Source organism: Microtus oregoni, unplaced genomic scaffold (assembly GCF_018167655.1).
Source record: "Microtus oregoni isolate MIOR12 unplaced genomic scaffold, Mior012 000004F_ref0000308, whole genome shotgun sequence".
Taxonomy (NCBI): Eukaryota; Metazoa; Chordata; class Mammalia; order Rodentia; family Cricetidae; genus Microtus; species Microtus oregoni.
Window position 1 is genome coordinate 56,912,987 of NW_024543063.1, and position 19,189 is coordinate 56,932,175.

General features: G+C 51.9%; 1 protein-coding gene across 1 annotated transcript; it reads left to right on the forward strand.

Annotated features, from left to right (window-relative positions):
* The first annotated feature begins 851 nt into the window (after positions 1-851).
* Positions 852-18,387, forward strand: LOC121446948 (plasmolipin). The gene is made up of 4 exons (XM_041649852.1): positions 852-1,108; positions 14,725-14,898; positions 16,234-16,356; positions 17,584-18,387. Exons 1-4 carry the CDS (start codon positions 974-976, stop codon positions 17,698-17,700), a joined length of 549 nt encoding a protein of 182 aa, XP_041505786.1. The 5' UTR covers positions 852-973; the 3' UTR covers positions 17,701-18,387.
* Positions 18,388-19,189: the final 802 nt, after the last annotated feature.

Consider the following 19,189-nt stretch of genomic DNA (forward strand, 5'->3'; position numbering starts at 1 on the left):
ATCTCTATGAGTTGGAGGCCAGCCTGGTCTACAGAGCAAGTTCCCTTCTATGCAGAAAAACCCTGTCTTGGAAGAAAAAAAAATAAGAATTTGAAGCAGCAGCCCAGGAAGTTGCCCAGCCTACCTTTGAGCTTGCTCTATAGCCCAGGCAGGGCCTGAACTTTCTATACTCTTGCCTTAGGGCCCTAGTATCTGGGATTAGTGTGTGCAAATAGACTAGACTTTGTAGCTGTTGTTGACTTTTTGTTCTTTCTTGACAAGATACTGTGTATCCCAGGCTCTCCTGAAATGCACACTGTAACCCAAGATAATCCTGAAGTGATCTACTGACCGCTCAGTGCTGGGATTAATCCTATGCTTCGCCTTAGGTAGTGTTAGTAGTTATTTAGTTGGTTAGTTTGTTTAGAGACAGGGTCTCACCATGTAGCCTAGACAAGCCTGGAATTCATTATACAGCCAGGTTAGACTTGAATTTTCCATGATCCCCTCTCCTCCACTCCTCCTGAGTGCTGAGATTACAGGTGTGAGTCACCTCCCTGGTTTGCTTTATCTGTTTAGAAAGGAACCTGCCTGCAGCCTAGAAAGGACGGTTCTCCACTGCGTATCCCTAGTCTGGGTAGACTTTTCCTGGACGCTGATTCACAGCGATCCGCTTTCCTCCTAAGGGGGCGCAGCGGGTTGCCCAAGGACACACAACACCCTAGGACTATGTGGGAAAGAGCGAGGTCGCTTCGGTCGGTGGCGGGTAGATGGGTGTGCGGAACAGGACTTGAAGACCACTCTCCGGCGGCGAGCCGAGGGTTAAGGGGCGGGGTCTCAGAGAGGGGCGAGGCCTAGGGCGTCGCGGGGCGGGGCATCGCGCACCTGTAGGATCTGCCCAGGGATCCCACGCAGAGCCCGCAGCGGGAGCCGCAGTTGCAGCCCCGGAGCAGCGCCGGGAGCGCGGCCGGAGCGTCGTGGGCTCCCGAGCGCCATGGCCGAGTTCCCGTCGAAAGTTAGCACGAGGACCAGCAGCCCCGCGCAGGGCGTGGGAGCATCGGTGTCTGCGCTGCGCCCGGACCTGGGCTTCGTGCGCTCCGCCCTCGGGGTGCTTGCGCTACTGCAGCTGGTGAGCCGGGTAGCTCGGTGACGGGATGGGGTATTCTCCAGGGACCCCCAGGACGCGTCCCTCGAGATCGCCTGGAACCTCGCACCTCAGGGCGCCCGTGTGGTATCCCTAAGAGCGCAGTAAGACTCCTGTGGAGGGGACCCCATGCCCTACCTGGTGGTTCCTGCGGTGAAGCCGCGGCTGAGATCGCCGCGCACAACTGTCCGCCAGTCTGTTCCTTTCCTTCTGCCCTGCCCCCTTCCCTCTGGGACCCGGCCCAGGCCTTCTCCGCCGAGCAAAGTCCACTGCCCACCGGCTCCAGCCGGCCAGTGAGGCAGCCGGACTGCCGTCCGGGACAGGGAAGGACAGCGTATTGGTGGCCCCGACGCGTGCGCTCCCTCCGGGGCACTTGCCCAGGGCCTGCGGGTCGAATCTCCTGCTCTGGGCTGTGGAGATTCGCGGGAGGTCAGAAGTCACGTGCCTGCCACCCCGGGATCTCTGTGCAGACCCCAACGAAGGACTCAAGGATTACCCCTTCCCACCGGGTGCAATCTGAGGTGTAAGCGGTCTTTTCACGGTGCACCCCTGTGAGGATCTGGAGGCCAAAAATCGAGGTCCACTGGCAGAGGAATAGGGTGGTTCTGGATGTGAGATTAGATCCCTGTCGCCGTCCCTCCAGTAGCCACATCCAGGGCCAGGCTGGGGAGTGAAGAGGCCCTCCGCAGAGATTAGGTCTTGCCTACTCTCCAGGGGAGCGGCCACCTCCACCTGGGGCCTCTGCCTTGGTTTCAGATTTCTGATCTTCCTTGTGAGCCCTCACCCACCTTCTCCATCCTCCCCTATCTCCTGCCTGGGTTTGTTTAAAATTCAAATTCCCGGGCCACACCTCCGGGAAAAAATGTGAAATTGCTCTTTGAATCTCCGGAAGTGCAACAAGAAACTTGCATTAAAAAACAAAAAAACAAAAACATTCCCCCCGGAATGTTTTTTGGATATTGTTTGGTTTTGATGACATTGGGGAGGGGTGGCATGATGGGACCAATTTAAATCTTCAACAGTAGACATTGTCAACCCAGGAGTGTTGGGCTCTTGGTGATTTGTTTGTTTGGTTTGTTTTATTCAGTTTTGTTTTTGTTTTGAGACAGGGTCGCATATAGCCCAGATTGGTCTTGAATTCTCTCTGTAGCTGAAGCTGCCTTCAAACTCCTCGTGTAGCCGAAGCTAGCTTTGAACTACATCTTTCCAAGGGTTTCAATTATTCCCTGGCACCACCATGCCAGGGGTTTCTATTTGGACTCTTTTAACCCCACCCCTGAGGGTCAGCTTTGGGCTAGCCTGAGAGGAGCTAAGTGGTGGCTTGTGGAAGGGACAAAGAGGGGACAGGTCTAGTCTAGAAGGCTTCCCTGGGACCTAGAGGGCTTGCTTTCCAGCGGGCCATCCCTGGAATGGGAGCCTGGGGTAGTGCAGGGAATGGTGGAGGAACTGCAGGTGGCAGAGTTGAGTGGAGGTCGGGAGAGTAGCTTACAGGCTAAGCAGTTGAAGCATCAGCATCTGGTCTACATTTTATGCGTTTAGGACCAGAACTGGGGTCTTGGTTGTGTTGGTGACCCTTGGAGGTTTGGGAGCATTGAGACATCAGGGCGGGAAGTGATAGGCACCTTTTACTCCCTAGCTCCTTCCCCATATTGGGTCCACAGACCTCACTTGGAGACTGTACCAGTCTGTTTCCTCAGATGTTTCTGTGGCAACCTACTACTCCGCTGGGGCCCAGATGGGGGAGGGGCAGAGACAGGCACCATATCTACTGGGAAGCCACGATAGCACACTGGAGGCTAGCCTAGACCTTTTGGCTAGGCATCTTTTTTGTTGTTGTTTTGTTTTTCAGAACACAGTTTCTCTGTGTAACTGTCCTGGAACTCACTTGTAGACCAGGTTGGCCTTGAACTCACAGAGATCCACCGGCCTCTGCCTCCTGAGTGCTGGGATTAAATGCGTGTGCCACTACGTCTGGCTGGATTTTTCTCCTCTCAACAGATAAAAATAGGCTCAGAGACTTCTTTCTAATCACTCACCTGCTGGGAGTGGTTTTTCTGACTTATAATATTTTGCTTTGCTCTTGTTTTATGTGGGTTTGGCACTTTAGAGGATGTGGGAGAGGCTCCCTGCCTAGTGCCTACCCCTGGGGATCAGGGAAGGCTGCTTGGAGGGGGCAGTAACTGCGGAGATGGTGCTCCTTGCTCCCCAGGTTGCTCTGTACCCCAAGGTGTCCTGCACTGCTGGAAAGGTGGTGAGGAGGAAGTCCAAGCTACTTGAGCAAAACATTGTTCTTCATCTGTGAACCTGCCTCAGTGTACAGATAACTGATGGTCTTTATACTCTGTAACCTTACCCATCCCCCTCTAGCCCCAGAACAAATATCAGATGGCGCTATTAATGGTTAAAACAGAAGAGTTAGTGTATTTCTAAAACCTGATGTTTTGGAGAAGCCTGCAAGTGTAAAATCTTCATGCCTGAGCTTCCTAGTAATGTAAGTAAAAGGAGAAACACGAATCTTCATAGCTCGCTTCTAAATAGGCAGGCAAGCGTGACCTAGAGACAACTCTTCTAGTCGTGAAGCACCAGAGTGCTGTGTGCTACCGCTCTTTGTGTGGCAAGCGAGCAGAAGGATGCTGTGTGCGTGGCCGGAAGGTGCCCATGGTGCACCCTAACCACTTTAGAAAAATTGAAAAACATGGGATGGAGTGCCCATCTTTTTGCTAATTTTAACACTGCCCCCCCCCAACTCCAGTTTTGGGACAAAGAATGGTCCTACCTGGGACTCGGTGATAAGCACAGAGGCACTTGAGCAAAGTCACACGGGGCGTGGGGTGGGGAAGTGGCATTCGGCCAGGCTGCTGCACACAGGTAGGATTTGCACTCAGATCTGGCCATCTGAAGCCTGGCTCCAGCTATGTTTCCTGTTGCCTTTATTTGGGAGTCTGGGTTCCTAGAGGGTTCCCAGAGAAGGACGACTACTTCAGGAAGGAAGACTCTGCTCAGGCTTTTGGGGAGGGCTTCCTGGCAGAGGTGAGCTCTTAAGAGTGTCTAGATGGATGGGGTTTCAAAGAAGGTTCTAGCGAGGTTTATAACTCTGGTGCTCCTCGGATCACGGATTTGGGGCCAGCCTGAGCTAAGTAGACCCTGTTTTAGGAGAGAGGGGAATGAAGGGGATTTAGGTGAGATGGTGGATTAAGCCCTGGTGCTCAGGACTAGACGCTGGGGACTAGCTGATGAATGCCTTGAGGGAATGGGGACGTGGGCAGTGAGCACTTCCTAGCCTTCCTCCTAGGATTGGGAGCAGCCATAAGGGTCTGTTTTTAAGTAAACAAACAGATTAGAGACTTCCTCTGCCACCATAGTGCTCCAGGGTATCATTGAAAACACTGACTGATAGTAGACCTGGAAGCCGAGGTCTTGGGGTTCAAATTCAGACTCTGCCTTCTTCAATTTGGGATGCTAGGGAACCTCTTAATTCACCGCTTCCCTATACCCTTGTCTGTAAAACAGTGATGGTGGAGAAGTAGCGCCCACCAAGGACTTAGCCTGGCACGTGGCAGAGTGAAGACAGGGTTCACTGGGCCCTAGATGCTAGGGCCCTTAGGCAAGTTTAACTGTTTCTGGGGACAAGGAGCTCAGTGCTCAAGGCTTCCTTCATCCTTTCACTCTTGGGGACATGAGGAAGCTCTTCTTGGTGATTTTGGCTGACTGGCAGTCCCAGCAGGCAGGCTTTTTTCTCCATGAAGGGATAGGACAAGGTCCAAGAGTTCTGACTTCTGAGAAGGGCCTGCTGTGTTGCTGAGCAGATGCGAGCAGTGGCAGGTGGAGTTGGGGTGATAGTACTGGGGGCACCCTTAGTACTGATTGACCTGAGGTTGTTTGGTAGTCTTGAGTGGAGCCTGCAGGTTCCCGTGATGAAGCCACAGTGCTCTGTGTGGTTAATTCCTGCCACACTCCTCCTTGCTGGTGGGCAAGAGTGTGACAACTTTGGGAATGCTAGCCAGGTAGGGGTGTGTGTGTGTGTGTGTGTGTGTGTGTGTGTGTGTGTGTAACCCAGCATTCAGGAGACTGAAGGAACCCAAGGCAGCTCAAGGCCAGCAGCCTGGGCTGCATAGACCCTGTGCTACCAGAGCTAAAGTTGTTCTTGGATCCAGCCCCTCCCATTATGAGGGCAACTGTTTTAGAATATTTTCAGTCCCTTTTTTATGCATGTAAAGAACACTGATGGGTGGGAGGGAGGGAGAGGTGAGATGGCACAACAGACAAAAGCTTGTTCCAAGTCTGGCGGCCCACGTGGTAGAAAAGCAGACTGACTGGCGGTTTGCCCTCCGACCTCTCTAAGGGCTCCGTGGCACAAGAATGCCCATGTGTATGCATATGTGCACACACAGTAAAATGAGTGTAGCATTAGAACACCAGCCGTGGAGTTACAGTGTGTCTGTTGTGTGTGGGTCGCTGTGACACAATGCCTCTGTAGCTTCTGTGGTGCGGTTACAGTGTCATTGTGGCCTTTGTTCATTTGGCTACGTCTCAATTTTTCTACAGGTCAGCCAACCATTGCATTTTGTTTTGTTTCGTTTTTGTTTTTCTGAGACAGGGTTTTTCTGTGTAGCCTTGTCTGTCCTGGAGTTCACTCTGGAGACCAGGCTGGCCTCGAATTCACAAAGATCAGCCTGTCTCTGCCTCCCGAGTGCTGGGATTAAAGGCGTGCGCCACCACTGCCCAGCCTAGAGTCTTTATTTCTAAAATAGGGGCTCAGAAGCATAGCTAAGAGATGTAGGCTCCAGGTCTCTTCTTAGCAGGGAGCACACTCACCTGACTGTAGCAACTCGTGGTGCAGCTGGGCCCTGACACACCTGAATTCCCATTCCTTTGTTATTTCCACGCCTCTCTCGTGCGTGACTTTGCACGTGCCACTGGTGTCTGTGTGGCATTTTCTGTAAGTGGAGCCCCAGGGATCCCAGGGTATGTGCAGTGTGTGTGCACCCCACCCCACCCAGGTAGCGATCGGGCTGTCCACCTGCAGTTTTCACACTCTGTGTTTGTTGTGTTTCATTTTAATACACACCCAGCCTTCTTTTTACTCTTTTCAGTCTCGAGATACGGTGTCCCTAAGTTGCCCAGGCTGACCTTGAACTCACTGTGTAGTTTAGGACGGACCTGAACTGGGACCCTCTAGCCTTAACTGCTCTTGCAGTTGAGAAGACAGGCCTGTGATGGAAAGTATCTTCCATGGAGGTCACAGCTGTGTCCTCTCCAGTAGGTGCCTGCCCCATGGTCACCCTGGCTGGTGATATGACACACTCTGGACGCACTCCAATCTGATAGGCAGAGGTGGCAGGTCCGTGTGTGGGGACATTCTGTCCCCTCCTCCTTTATTTCTTTCTGGTGTCTGAAAATTGAGTCAAGCTGAAACCTTTCCACAGTTCAATGTCATTAATAAGGTCTGTATTGAGCTTGGCCATCTGCATAGCCGGAGAGCATGCTGAGGAGACGGGCCTCAACAGTTGTCCAGTGGACTACCCTGCAGTAGTCACCTTTTCCCACAAGGACCCATTCTGAGGCTGGGCTGAGCCCTAGGGACGGCTCTGCACAGACTCAGCTGTGGTAAAGCTTGGTTTATCAGTTAACACAACAAGAGATTAGCAGTCATCATTGTAGCAACACGCTTTTAGGAAAAAATTTTATAATTTATAAATTGCACCAGGCATGGGGCCTACTACTTTAATCCCAACACTGCACTCAGGAGGCAGAGGCAGGTGGATCTCTGTTTGAAACCAGCTTGGCCTACATAGTGATCTCCAGGCCACACAAGACTACATAGTGAGCCCTGTTTCAAAAAACAAAAACTATCTAAATAAAATGAATTATTATTTAAATTAAAGATTGCTGTGTGTGTGTGTGTGTGTGTGTGTGTGTGTGTGTGTGTGTGTAAGTCACAGGCAAGCTACTCTATGAATCAAGAGGCCGGAGGACAACTTGTAGGTGTTGGTTCTCTTTTTACAACGTGGGTCTCAAGTCTGAAGCTCAGGTCATGAGAATGGGTTGCAGGCACCTTTACCCAGAGCCATATTGCCAGCCCTGTAATACTTATTTAAAAATCATATAGCAAGTGGAGCATGTTGGCACATGCCTGTGGTCCCAGCGGTCAGGAGCCTAAGGAAGGAGATTAGTAAGTTCAAGGCCAACCTGGGCTACACAGGGCGTACCAACCATCTTGGGCTAAGTAATAGGATCCTGTCTCTAAAAACCAAAATTAACCAATGAACAACCATTAAGAATTTTTTTCCCCTGGTTGGCGGTGGCACCTTTAATCCCATATTCTGGTGGCAGAGACAGGCAGATCTGAGTTCAAGTCCAGCCTGGTCTACAAAGTGAGTTCCAGGGCAGCCAGGATTGTTAAACAGAGAAACCCTGTCTTGAAAAACCAGGAAAAAAAAACTTTCTAAAGAAATGAAAATGTTATTAGGTTGGGAATTACACATAATTTGTGGCTATGTCAAAAGCTGTGAGGGGTGTGGATGTCAGGGTCAGAGAGGGAAGGCTCTACCCTCAGATTCACACAGTGAGTTCAGGACTACCTGGGGCTTTTCCCAAGTCGTCTATAAGCAGAAAGTGACCTCTGTTTCAGGAAGGGACCAGCTCACATTTGCAGAGTCATCCTGTGTGGTCGGCAATTGCCATCGGGCTGCGGTGGCTGGACTATGTTGACTGCTGTCTTTGTGGTTGCTGTGAGCCTAGGTGGGGGCCTGTTTTCCTTGGCAGCCGCTGACCCAGCCCTGGGTCTGACAGTATGGGGCTCTGGCTTTTGCTGCTGGGCAGGGTCAGTGCCTCCTGTTTGCTCAGGGAGGAGAGGCAGGGTGGCACACCAGGGTCTCCGAGGGAGGACTGGGCTGAAGGTTAGGCAGGACCTGGTCTCGGGCAGGCTCTGAAGCTCAGCTATGGCAGGGCTGGGTGGTATCTGACACCAGATGAACTCTGTCAGCCTGGGGTGTGTGGAGCGTGCCTGGCACCAGCCCCTCCTGGGAATGGAGTCCAGAGAGATATGCTCGGGCCACCCCCAGGAAAAGAGGAAGGCCTTGCCCATCTGTATAGACTTCACCAGGCTGAGAGATTCACAGGCTGTGCTAGCTCCAGAGCTTTGGCATTCCCGGCAGTGACAGTTCCTCCAGGCACTAGTTACCAAGACAATGTCCCTACCTCCCAGGAGTCAGTACTACAAGAAAGGAAGTCTATCCCTGGCAGTATGTACAAGGGCTCTACTTGGGCCTTCTCAAGCAGAATGAGACCTCCCTAAGAAGCCCTCATGGCTGGCTGGATTCTAGTGTTGGGAAGACCCAGACGGGTATTATGCAACCCCCTGGGGAAGAGGGAGGAGTGCGACATAGACTGGGTACTGTGAATTTCTGAAACTCTTTTGGGCACATTGCCTCTTGCTGGGGAGTCAGAAGAGACAGAGGGAGGGTGGGAGTCACAAATCCTGCACCTGCCTCGCATACCTGAATGGGACCAGAAGGAGACCTTCAGAGCCTCTTGCAGAGAGCAGTAGTCTGAGTTCATGTTGGGCAGATTTTCCTACTAAATAAGAATAACAACAATACATTTAATTATTTATTATTATTGCTGTTATTGTTGAGACAGGACAGGGTCTTGTGAAATCCCGGCTGGCTTCAGACTTGTGGCAATCCTCCTGCCTCTACCTCTCAAGGATGATCATGTAGTTGAATATATTTCAGGTCCATATGACTCAGCCATTGGCGTGTGTGTGTGTGTGTGTGTGTGTGTGTGTGTGTATACCTTTGTACCTCCAGATTTTAAACACTCTCTTTTAGACCTAGGACTTGCCAATGGCAGGTGGCATAGAGAAGGCTGCATCTGGAATCCCGCAGTGCTAGTCAAGGCCCAGGCGGGCTCCTGCAGGCCAGGCCCAGCTGCCCACTACCCTGCTGCCTTCTGTGCACCTGGAACCGTCTGGCACAGAACTGGCCCCGGGAGAGTGTGCCTTGGCTGAGTGACTCCGTGGAATTCCTTGTGTGTCTGCTTCAGATACAGAGGGGGACAGCTGGGTGGTTCCTGGTCTTCCTTGGGATTTGAATGGCCCCCGCGTTCTAGAATGCTTCATATCCAGGGCAGGAATTCCAAGGTGCCTCCCCCCGCCCTCCTTTGACACAGAGGGGGTGGTGTGTGGTAGTGGTGTGGCCTGCCCAGGCGCCTGGAGCCTCTGTCTCTTTCCCCTTTGTCTCCTGGGACACAATGGGTGACTTTTTGTCCCCATAAAGTCCCTTTCAGTGTAGGGAGAAGGGCCAGGATGGGGGTGGAGGTTGGGCTAGGCCAGGCCAGTCTAGGCCAAGTTCTGCATGTCCTCAGCTGCCTAGCTGTGTCCTAAGTGAGGGGGGACGCCAAGAAGGGTCTTGCAGCCACCCTGCGCCTCAGTTTCCTGGAAGTGCGGTAAGGAGCAGCCACTGAGGCCTGTGGAAAACTTAACACCACTCATCACCTCCGGAAGATTGGTCTTCGCTCTTCCTAAAACATTTGGCTTAATTGCTAACATTTAAACACTAGAGATGCCACATAATTAAAAACAAGCAAGCAATTTCTAACATTCCCTCAAGACTCAGCAGCTCTGATGGGAGTGGCTCTGGACAGAGCCCTTGTCTAGCGTGCGTAGTGCCGCTCAGCAGCCCTTAGTTCCCCAGGGTTGTGTGTCCACCAGTAACATGCTTTCCTGTTCCAGAAGCCTCGCTCAGCCCTTGGGACCTAGTGTCAACCTCCAGGTCTAGTTGTTTCCCTTACTGGAAGCTCCCTCGCTCTGCCCTCGCTTTCCTGTGGTTTAACTAAACCACATAACCACACCCCCCCTCCCACCCTTGCTATGGCCCCAGAGTCCACCTGCCCAGCATCAGGGTAGGCATTGTTGTCCCTGAACCTCTCACCCAATAGAAAACTCCTTTGTGCGCCCCAGATGAGGACAGAAAGCTTGTGTGAATCTCCCAAGGCCACACGGTGACTTGGCTTGAGTCTGACACTGTCTAGAAAGTAGGGGGTAGATGGACACAGAAGTCAAGGTGACCCAGACTGCCAGAGGTAGAATCGCATTCTCTTCTGGAATCCCCCGTGATTCTCTTTGTCCCCCCCCCCCCCTTCACTTCCCTAAACCTTATCACAGGTTACTTTGCCAGTGGGGAATTCCTCTGCCTGATATCTACAACTGATCTTCCTTCTGGTGCCCCTTCCCCTCCTGCATTGGTTCCCACACACCTACCCTGTGAGCGTGCGTATTTGAGCAGTTTATGTTTTTGATCTGGCACAGCTTGCTGGTGTGGGAGCACCCTGAGGGTGGGGCACCCTGACACAGAAGTGTCGCAGTAGACAGTTGTGAAGAGAGGCACCCAGGGATAGGTCACGCTAGAGGGACGTCTGAGCTACGGGAGACCTGTGCTGGACCCAGACTTCTGGGAGAGGTCACAGGGTCAGGGAGTAGAACTGGGGACTCTTGATTCTCTGCTCCCAGCAACCTGCTGCCTTTTGTTATCCCTGAAGAGTGGAGCCCATGCTGCGGCAAGGCTTCTGGTGCTTCCAGTAGAGTGGGATCTGCACCGAGTCCCAGGGGGTCCTGCAGCTTCTGGAACCTCCTTGGCAGGACCACCCACATCAGTGGAGGGGTCAGTGAAATACCCAGGCTGATGGCTTACGAGAAACCAGTTTGTTGGGTTCTAAAAGAGGAATGGACCTTTCTCGTTCTAGGGCAGAAACCAAGTCTGCTGCCTGGGCTCGGGGCCAGGCACAACAGCCCAAAGGTTCACAAATTCTCCTACCTATCTACTGCTTTATCTCTAACATGTTTGCTGATCTGGAAAAGAGGGGTGGAGTCGGACAGGGTGGGGACTCGTGGGTTCCTACATCCCTGCCCTTGGTAGGGGCTGACACATTTTTGCTTTATCCACCTCTCCCACCCCAGCAACTCCTTTGTCACAGCTCTGTCAAGGCAGAGTGGGGTTCCAGGCTCACCCACCCTTTATCTACAGTGCGTGGTATGTCTCCTGAATACTTGTGGGAACCTGGCAAGATGGCTTGGAGAGAAGAGGGCACGCGTGTAAACATGGCCTTTTCTCGATTGTCATTCGGATGCCTTCTCTAACTTCCTTTCAGATAGTAGGAACCACACAACCCAGCGGCAGGGTGAGGGACCTAGAACCTACTTCATATAAGAGCGGACAGCCCTAGCAGGCTCACCTTCCTGCTTCTTACCCGGGAAGCTGCCTGAGCTTGTATTCCAAGGAGTCTCCATTCTCCTGATGGAAAAGACCTCACCCAGCTCTGGGGCTTTGTGGCCTTTCTAGTGTGTCTGTTTCAGGCACAGTGATTTGGGGTTGGGGGGTAAAGGGTGTGTGGGGGCCAGGTGAGGTGCCACATGCTTGTGATATCAGTACTTGGGAAGCAGAAGTAGGGGTTCAGGGTCTCTCTGGACTAATGAGAGCTTGCCAAGAAAGAGAGAAGCAGGGTCGGGGGAGAAACAGGAAGGAAGAGAGGGAAGAAGGTGTGTGGAGCCTAGTCCAAGATATCTTGTCCTGTGTGTGTGTGTGGGGGGGGCATGCATGGACACACCAAAGTGCGTATGTGGTGGTCAGAGGACAACTTCAGGTCAGTTCTCCCCCACCATGTGGGTTCTGAAGATCTAACTCAGGTGGTCGGACTTGGTGGCAAGTGCCTTCAGCTACTGAGCTCTCTCCCTGGCCCTTGTTGTAGTACAACGAGGGCTTTGTCAGTTTGACAAGTGACCACAGGCTAGGAAGGCCCTGCTATTCTGTCCCTCTTCTTGCTGTAAAGTGGGCACAGGGGCCAACACCCGGGCCTGCTTGTGAGGGTCAGAAGCAAGAACAGATGGGAGGATGCTCTGTGACATGCGGTGTCTGGGGCTCACACCAGCTGGGAGAGCAGAATCTGTCCTTACCCTGCAAATGCGTATTCCAAACCAAAAAGAAACTTCCCTGAGATAGATCTTGGTGGGGTGTTTTAGAAGGAGGTGGCTGGCAGGGCCCCCAACTTTGGGTCCTGAACCCTCTGGTGAGGACCTCTCTTTAGGTGCCTGGGAACTTGCAAGTGGCCTGTCAGCAAAGTGGATAGCCAGGGGCAGGGACTTGTTCCCAAAGACCAGCCTCCAGAGTACAGTGTTGCTCCTAATATCTGACCAAAAGTGGTCTCGCCCTTGGACCGGAGCCACTAGTTTCCATGTGTGCAGGCAGAAGGAGGAACAACCCTCCTGTGTCTTAGCAAAGGAGCCTCTTTCTCCAGAGCCACAGTAGACTTCTATACCCAGAGTTCCAGACAGGAGTTCGTGTTCCCCAACCTAGAGATCCTCGGCCAGCAAAGGGGCTGGGGAGGCCGAGGACAGCCATGGCGTGATACTTCCCTTGGGCCTCCCCCAGGCTCCTTGGACTGCGCCCTACAAAAAGTCTGTGTGTGGACCTCTCTGGGTTTGGTGCCTATGTAGGGACTCCAGGGGAAGGAAACACAGGCCCCTGGGTAAAACTGAACTTCCAACTTTGAGGAGCTGCCTGAGGTGGGTGTGGTCCCTGCACTATTATAAATGAAGGGGGTTTGGCGGTTAAGAGCCTTGGCTGCTCTTCCAGAGGGCCCATTTTCAACTCCCAGCACCCACATGGCAGCACATAACACCTGTAATTCCAGTTTCAGGTGATCTAACACCTTCACACTGATAGACATGCAGGCGAATGCACACACATAAAATAAAAAATAAATTAATTAGGCTCGGTGGTGGTGGCACACCTTTAATCCAGCATTCAGGAGGCAGAGGCAGGTGGGTCTCTGTGAGTTGAAGACTGTAAAACAAACAAACAAGTAAAGAAACACTAAAACAAAACAAAAAGAAATCAAATGAGGTGAGAAGCCCAGACCAGCTGTGAGGGGAAAGTTACACAGGCGGGAAGGGAAACAGTTTTTCAACAAAGTCCATTCTGTTAGCTTCAGCATGCACAGTCAGGGATGTCCAGCTACGGGGGAACAGTGTAACGGGCAGTCGGATGGCAACACCTGTAGGGGAGACAACTGGGAGTTAGGGCCGGTGGAGGGGGAGGAGCATTAGGCTGGAGGACTCAGAACCCTGGAGACAGTCTCTGCTCTACTGAGCCAAGAAAAGCACACAGAGACTGTTCCCATTGGTATGGAGGATGTCCTGGGAATGGGATTTTTTTTTCTTTGTCCAGAGACTACTTTTTATTACAGTTATTTATTTATCTTATGTGCACACACTATTTATCGTATGTGCATACACTTATGTACACATGCTTGTATCAGATGACAACTTGCAGGGGTTGGTTCTCTCTACCATGTGGGTCCCAGGATCCAAACATAGGCTTGGTGGCAAGTGCCTTTACCCCCTAGGCCATCTCTCATGCTCTTTTCTTCTTTCTTTCTCCCTCTCTCTCTCTCTCTCTCTCTCTCTCTCTCTCTCTCTCTTTCTTTTTGGCTTTGCGAGACAGGGTTTCCCTGTGTAATAGTCCTAGCTGTCCTGGAACTCGCTCTTGTAGACCAGACTGGCCTCAAACTCACAGGGATTCACCTGCCTCTGCCTCCCTTTTTTCATTTAAAAGTTTATTTAAAGCCAGGCCCGGTAGCTTATGCCTTTAACCCCAGCATTCAGGAGGCAGTGGCAGGAGGAAATTGGTGAGTTCCAGGCCAGCCAGGGATTTAGAATAAGGTCCTGTCTCAAAAACAAAAACAAAACAAAACAAAATCAAAAGAACAACCCCCAAAGTTTTTAAACTTTAACATTTTAGTGTATACGTGTGTGTGAGCCTGGAAGCTGAGAGTTTACCGTAGGCCGTCAAGCCTAGCAGTAGGCAAATTTATCTGCCAGTAGGCAAATTTATCCATCTCATCGGCCCCCCAGAGGACAACCTTTGGGAATGAGTGAGCACTCCCCTTCCACTGTGGGTTCTGGAGGTGAGCTCAGCTACAGTTTCCAGCTGAGCCTTCTCAAAGCTCCCCACCCCCCTTTTTAGACAGAGGTTTTGTTTTGAGCTGGGTTACAGGCTGGCCTATAACTCACTAGGTAGATGTTGGCCTTGAACTCAAGTCTCCTGCATTTTCCTCCGGTGTTGGGGTTACAGGTATTGGCTTCCGTGCCCTTGTTTGTTACAAAGCGGAGGTCCTGTACTGTTGTGGTGAGCAGTGGTGTAAAAGACCACACACTCTATGGGAGACACTGTTCCCACATGGATGGCAGTGTCTGGGGACTTGGAAGGGCCTTCTGTCACAGCACAGCGGTGATTGAGGAAGCAGAGGAGCGGCCAGTCAAGATCCCCAGCACAGAGGTGTACAGCAGGAGGCAAGTCAAGGTTTCTTTGAAAAAAGCTTTTTCAACACGTGAGTGGAGGTCAGTGGGCAACTTTTGATAGCCAGTTCTCTCCTTACGCCCTTGAGCTGTAGGCACCGAGCTTGGGTTGCCAGGCTTGTGGCAAGCATTTTACTGTTTGAGCCATTTTGCTAGCAGCCCAAGATTTGTTTGAGTTAACAAGAAAGGAGGCCTGGGCCTCCGGCCAGAGCTATGGGGCTCTGAGACGCTCCTGTTTTTTCCACAGGTGCTGGGTTTGTTGGTATGGGCCCTGATTGCTGATACGCCGTACCACCTGTACCCTGCCTATGGCTGGGTCATGTTTGTCGCTGTCTTCCTCTGGCTTTTGACAATCGTCTTCTTCATCATCTACCTGTTTCAGCTGCACATGAAGTTGTACATGGTGCCCTGGCCATTGGTGGTGAGTCTGGCTCCAGGCTAAGCCCTCTTGCCTGTGAGTGATCCTTGACCTTCCATAAATGTGAAGTGGAGGGGGGCTGGTCATGATCCTCTTGCCTCTTCACTACCTGAAGAGCTGGGGTGGAAAGACACATTTATGATCTAAGTAGATGCCCTACTTTGCCCTGGGAAGGGACCAGCAGCAAGGGGCTGTTGAGTGGGTCTGTAAGATGCCCTTGCAGATACTGTACCTTTTTGAGGGTGGTCAGAGTGTCTCCAGGAGGCCTTGCAGCCCTGGAGAGGATGGGTGCCTCAGGTTTATCTCAGGCTGGTCTCCTCTGACTGGAGGAAGCACCCTGGCCAGACACAGAAAATGGTTCGTTTTTTTTTTCTTTCTGGAACCCGGAACACCCATGCAGCTGGGTCTGAGGCTTTCAGTGAGCACAGAGGCACATGATTGTAATGCAAGCGAGGCTGGGACTAGGCGGCGATTGTGTACAATTCAATGCCTGTTTAACCAGAGGAAACGTGAGTCATGCTGAGACAGAATGGGTTTGTTAGATCTTGTATCACTGGCCAGAGCCTGGCAGGGTATGCAGTGGTCACTGTACTTGGGGACATGATTTGGGATTGAGGTGGTGGCGGCTGGACTCCTAAGGGTCAGACTCCCTCTGAATATCCCTGGGCCCCAAAGGAAGAATCCTACACGGCAGGAGACTTGTCTCTGAGGCCAGAATGGGGTTCCAGTACAGCGCTCCATGAAGGAGGCCAGCTGGGTTCTGTTTCTGTGCCAGGCAGGGAGGGCTGAGCTGGGAGAGGAGCTGGGTGATGATCCCGCAACTCTGGTATAGAGACCACCAATCCTTGAAAGGGCCAGGCAAGGTAGACTAGTGAACTGGGCGAGGAAGGTTCCAGAAACCTCACACGTACCTGGTCCTGGGGAACTGCCACTGTCCAGCATCAGCCTCAAGGGGAGGTATTTGTTTGTTGTTTTGATGGTGCTAGGGGTCAAACTCAGGACCTCACGAAGGCGGGATAAATGCTTTACCAGTGAGACTCACGCCCAGTCTCCTTGGTGTTATGTACGATTCCCTGAGTTGAGGATAATGCCAAAGGGGAGTCATGGATTTTTCGCATTGATGGTGAGAGGGATGTGCTGCAAGGCCAAGTGCTGATGTGGTCACAGGAGGGTGTGGTTATGGCCGTGTGCCATGTATTGAGTGGCCTGCTTTTCTTTAGCTGGTTAGAGGTGAGTGGCTTGTTACCATGGCAGAGGAGTGGCCTGGTAGCCTGGCACTGTCCTGGGGTGGGGATACTCCCTGTGGATGTTTTACGGCTGCTTTCCCTTGCCCCACAGTTGATGGTCTTCTTCGTCGCCGCCACGGTTCTCTATATTACTGCCTTTATCACTTGTGCCTCAGCGGTCGATCTGACATCCCTGAAGGGCTCCCGGCCGTATAACCAGCGCTCGGCTGCCTCTGTAAGTATGCTCCCGAGGCTGAGGCTCCAGCCTTCTGCAGGGGATCCTCCAGCCCAGGCCTGTGTGCTCACAGGTTCCTGGACGCTCAGTGCCACTCAGTTTTCCTTAGGGACCTGGACACCTGGGATCATTGCTGAGCCACACTCGTTTTGCTTCACGTCACCTGGGGTGGCTGTTAATCACTACGTTCTGTCTGCAGTTTTGACTTGTATTCTCTTACAGAAAGTCTAGACTCAGGCTGTGTCAGACGGCCATTCGCACTCTGCCCACAAGGCCCTGTACACTGCCCTAGAGTTGGAGCCCATTGGTTCTTTTTCAGACAAGGAAATCGGAGTTGTGGTCATGTCCAGGACAGGGCAGCCCTTGGTGTCTTCCCTCTTCCCAGTTAAGAGAGGTTTTAAAATTAGTGAACTCGCTGGGCGCTGGTGGCGCACGCCTTTAATCCCAGCACTCGGGAGGCAGAGGCAGGTGGATCTCTGCGAGTTTGAGGCCAGCCTGGTCTACAAGAGCTAGTTCCAGGACAGGCTCCAAAGCTACAGAGAATCCCTGTCTCAAACCCCCCCCCCCAAAAAAAAAATTTAGTGAGCTCACTCTTGGGAACTGAGTCTAAGCTGCAGAAAACACAGGTCAGCATACAGAGTATGAACTGGTTCAGGAAATTCCTTTTGAGTATTGTTACTGTTATTATGTTTTCAATTCTGGGCCTAGAACCTCACAGGGCCTTGTGAGGCTGGGCAAACACTCTACTTCTGAGCCCTAGCCATGAATGGTTTTTGTTTGTTTGTTTTCAAGACAAGTTTTCTCTGTAGCTTTGGTTCCTGTCCTGGAACTAGCTCTTGTAGACCAGGCTGGCCTCAAACTCACAGAGATCCACCTGCCCCAGCCCTGAATGTATCCTGTGGACATTAAGTCCCTGTGAAGTGTGTGAAGTTACCCCATAGTCACTGTTACACTGAGCAGTTGGACACTCTTGGTTGCCCCTGGTACCACCTGACATGTCTGGCCTGTGTGGTTCCGTTGCCCAGACCCTTGGAACATAATGCCAGCTGTGTGGTGTGTGTAGCTGGGCATAAGGGGTGTGGCTGCCAGAACAAATGGTTCTGATTGACCCAAGATTTATCCCCAAGTCCACCTAAGGAGACCACTTGGTCTGCTGTCGCTGACCACATATGGTTCCCTTGCTCTCTCTGACTGACCACCTTGGCCCCTTTTCTTCTTTCCTGCCAGTTTTTTGCTTGCCTGGTGATGATTGCCTATGGAGTGAGTGCTTTCTTCAGCTTCCAGGCCTGGCGAGGAGTGGGCAGCAACGCGGCTACGAGTCAGATGGCCGGGGGCTACTCTTAGACCAGCCATGCTATGGCCTGAGCTGCGGCTGGGTCTTAGCACAGGGTCACCCCCAGTCTTACTAGACTCAAGCTCTCCAGTACACCCGAGGAACAGGCCCAAGCAGGCACAGAAGGGCTGCCAAGAACCAGCAGTGGGGACATCCTCCCCACCCCCCTTATTCAGCAGAAAGTGACGGGGGATCTGGGCTCTCATGGCTCTGCCTTGCCACCAGAGGACTTCAGTATCCCAGGCTGGGCCACCCTTCTCACCCAGCACTAAATGCACTAACAGACCTTTAGCCTCCAACCTGCCACAGTATAAGCCTAACAAGCGACAGATTGTCTTTGTTGCCGGAGAAGCTAAGTGAGCCCACAGGCTGTTCTGGTCCCAGCTTCCCTGCTCCTGCCCCAAGCCAATGTGTCACCGGTAGAGGGACTTTCATAGGAACAGTTGGGATTTCAGACTGGACTCTTTCAGTTGGTCTCAGGCAATTTCCAATGGTGGTGAGCCTTGCCCTGTTCTCCCTCTTTGGAAAAGCTAGCAGCAGTGCAGGGTGCTGCCCCGGGCTGTTGATTAAGCACAGGGTACTTCAAGGAGGGGAAGAGGAAGCAGGGCCTTCTCTGGTGAGTTGTCACGGGGTTGGTGGAGACTCTTGTTTGGAATTACTATTTTTTACAATTTAAATAAAAATTGTCTGTTTGGAAAGGTGTTATTCATGGCCTTAGCTGTTTATTAAGAATTGACTTTTTGGTCCTTTAAGAAAAAACCAGCAACAATTAAGATATAATTAGAATCAAGTACTTGGGGCTTTGTTACTGTGTTACAGGAGAATCAAGTCTGGCTCTCAGTCCCAACTCACACTTGTTGTCATGGTTACTCTACAGATTCAGTGTCCACTTCACTCTCCAGCGTTAATGAGGTCCCCCTGTCCCAAGAAAAAGCCCTAAGGAAAGCTTGGTTGAAGGAGGAGCTGCCCATTTGAGGCTTAAAGAAAAGTGAAATCCTAGTAAGTCAGAGAGTTCACTGTCCTATTGGGTATCTCATAGCCCAACACAGCCTTTGTAGGGGAGACATTCTAGGTTCTGCTGCTCAGGGAGGCACCACTGTGGCTTCCCTGTGGATGAGTGAGGAAGAAGACAGCCTCCCATGCTGGGCTAGAATGGGCCAGACTGTGAGCTTCCCTGCCCTCAGTCAGATCCAGCATCATTCAAGGACGCATCCAGCATCAGCCCAAGTTCGTGGACCAAGACACAAAACCAGCAAGCTTGCAGTCTGCCTGCCTTCTAGATCTTCCTTTTTTTTTTAAGATTTATTATTTTTTATTTCATTTCATATATGAGTGTTTGCCTACATGTATGTATATGTACCATATGGGTGCCTGAGGAGGCCAGAAGAGGTCATTGGATTACCTCAATCTGGACTTAGTGTGAGCTGCCATGTGGAACAAACCAGGGTCCTCTGTAAGAACAGCAAGTGCTCTTAACCACCGAGACCTTCAGTAATTTGC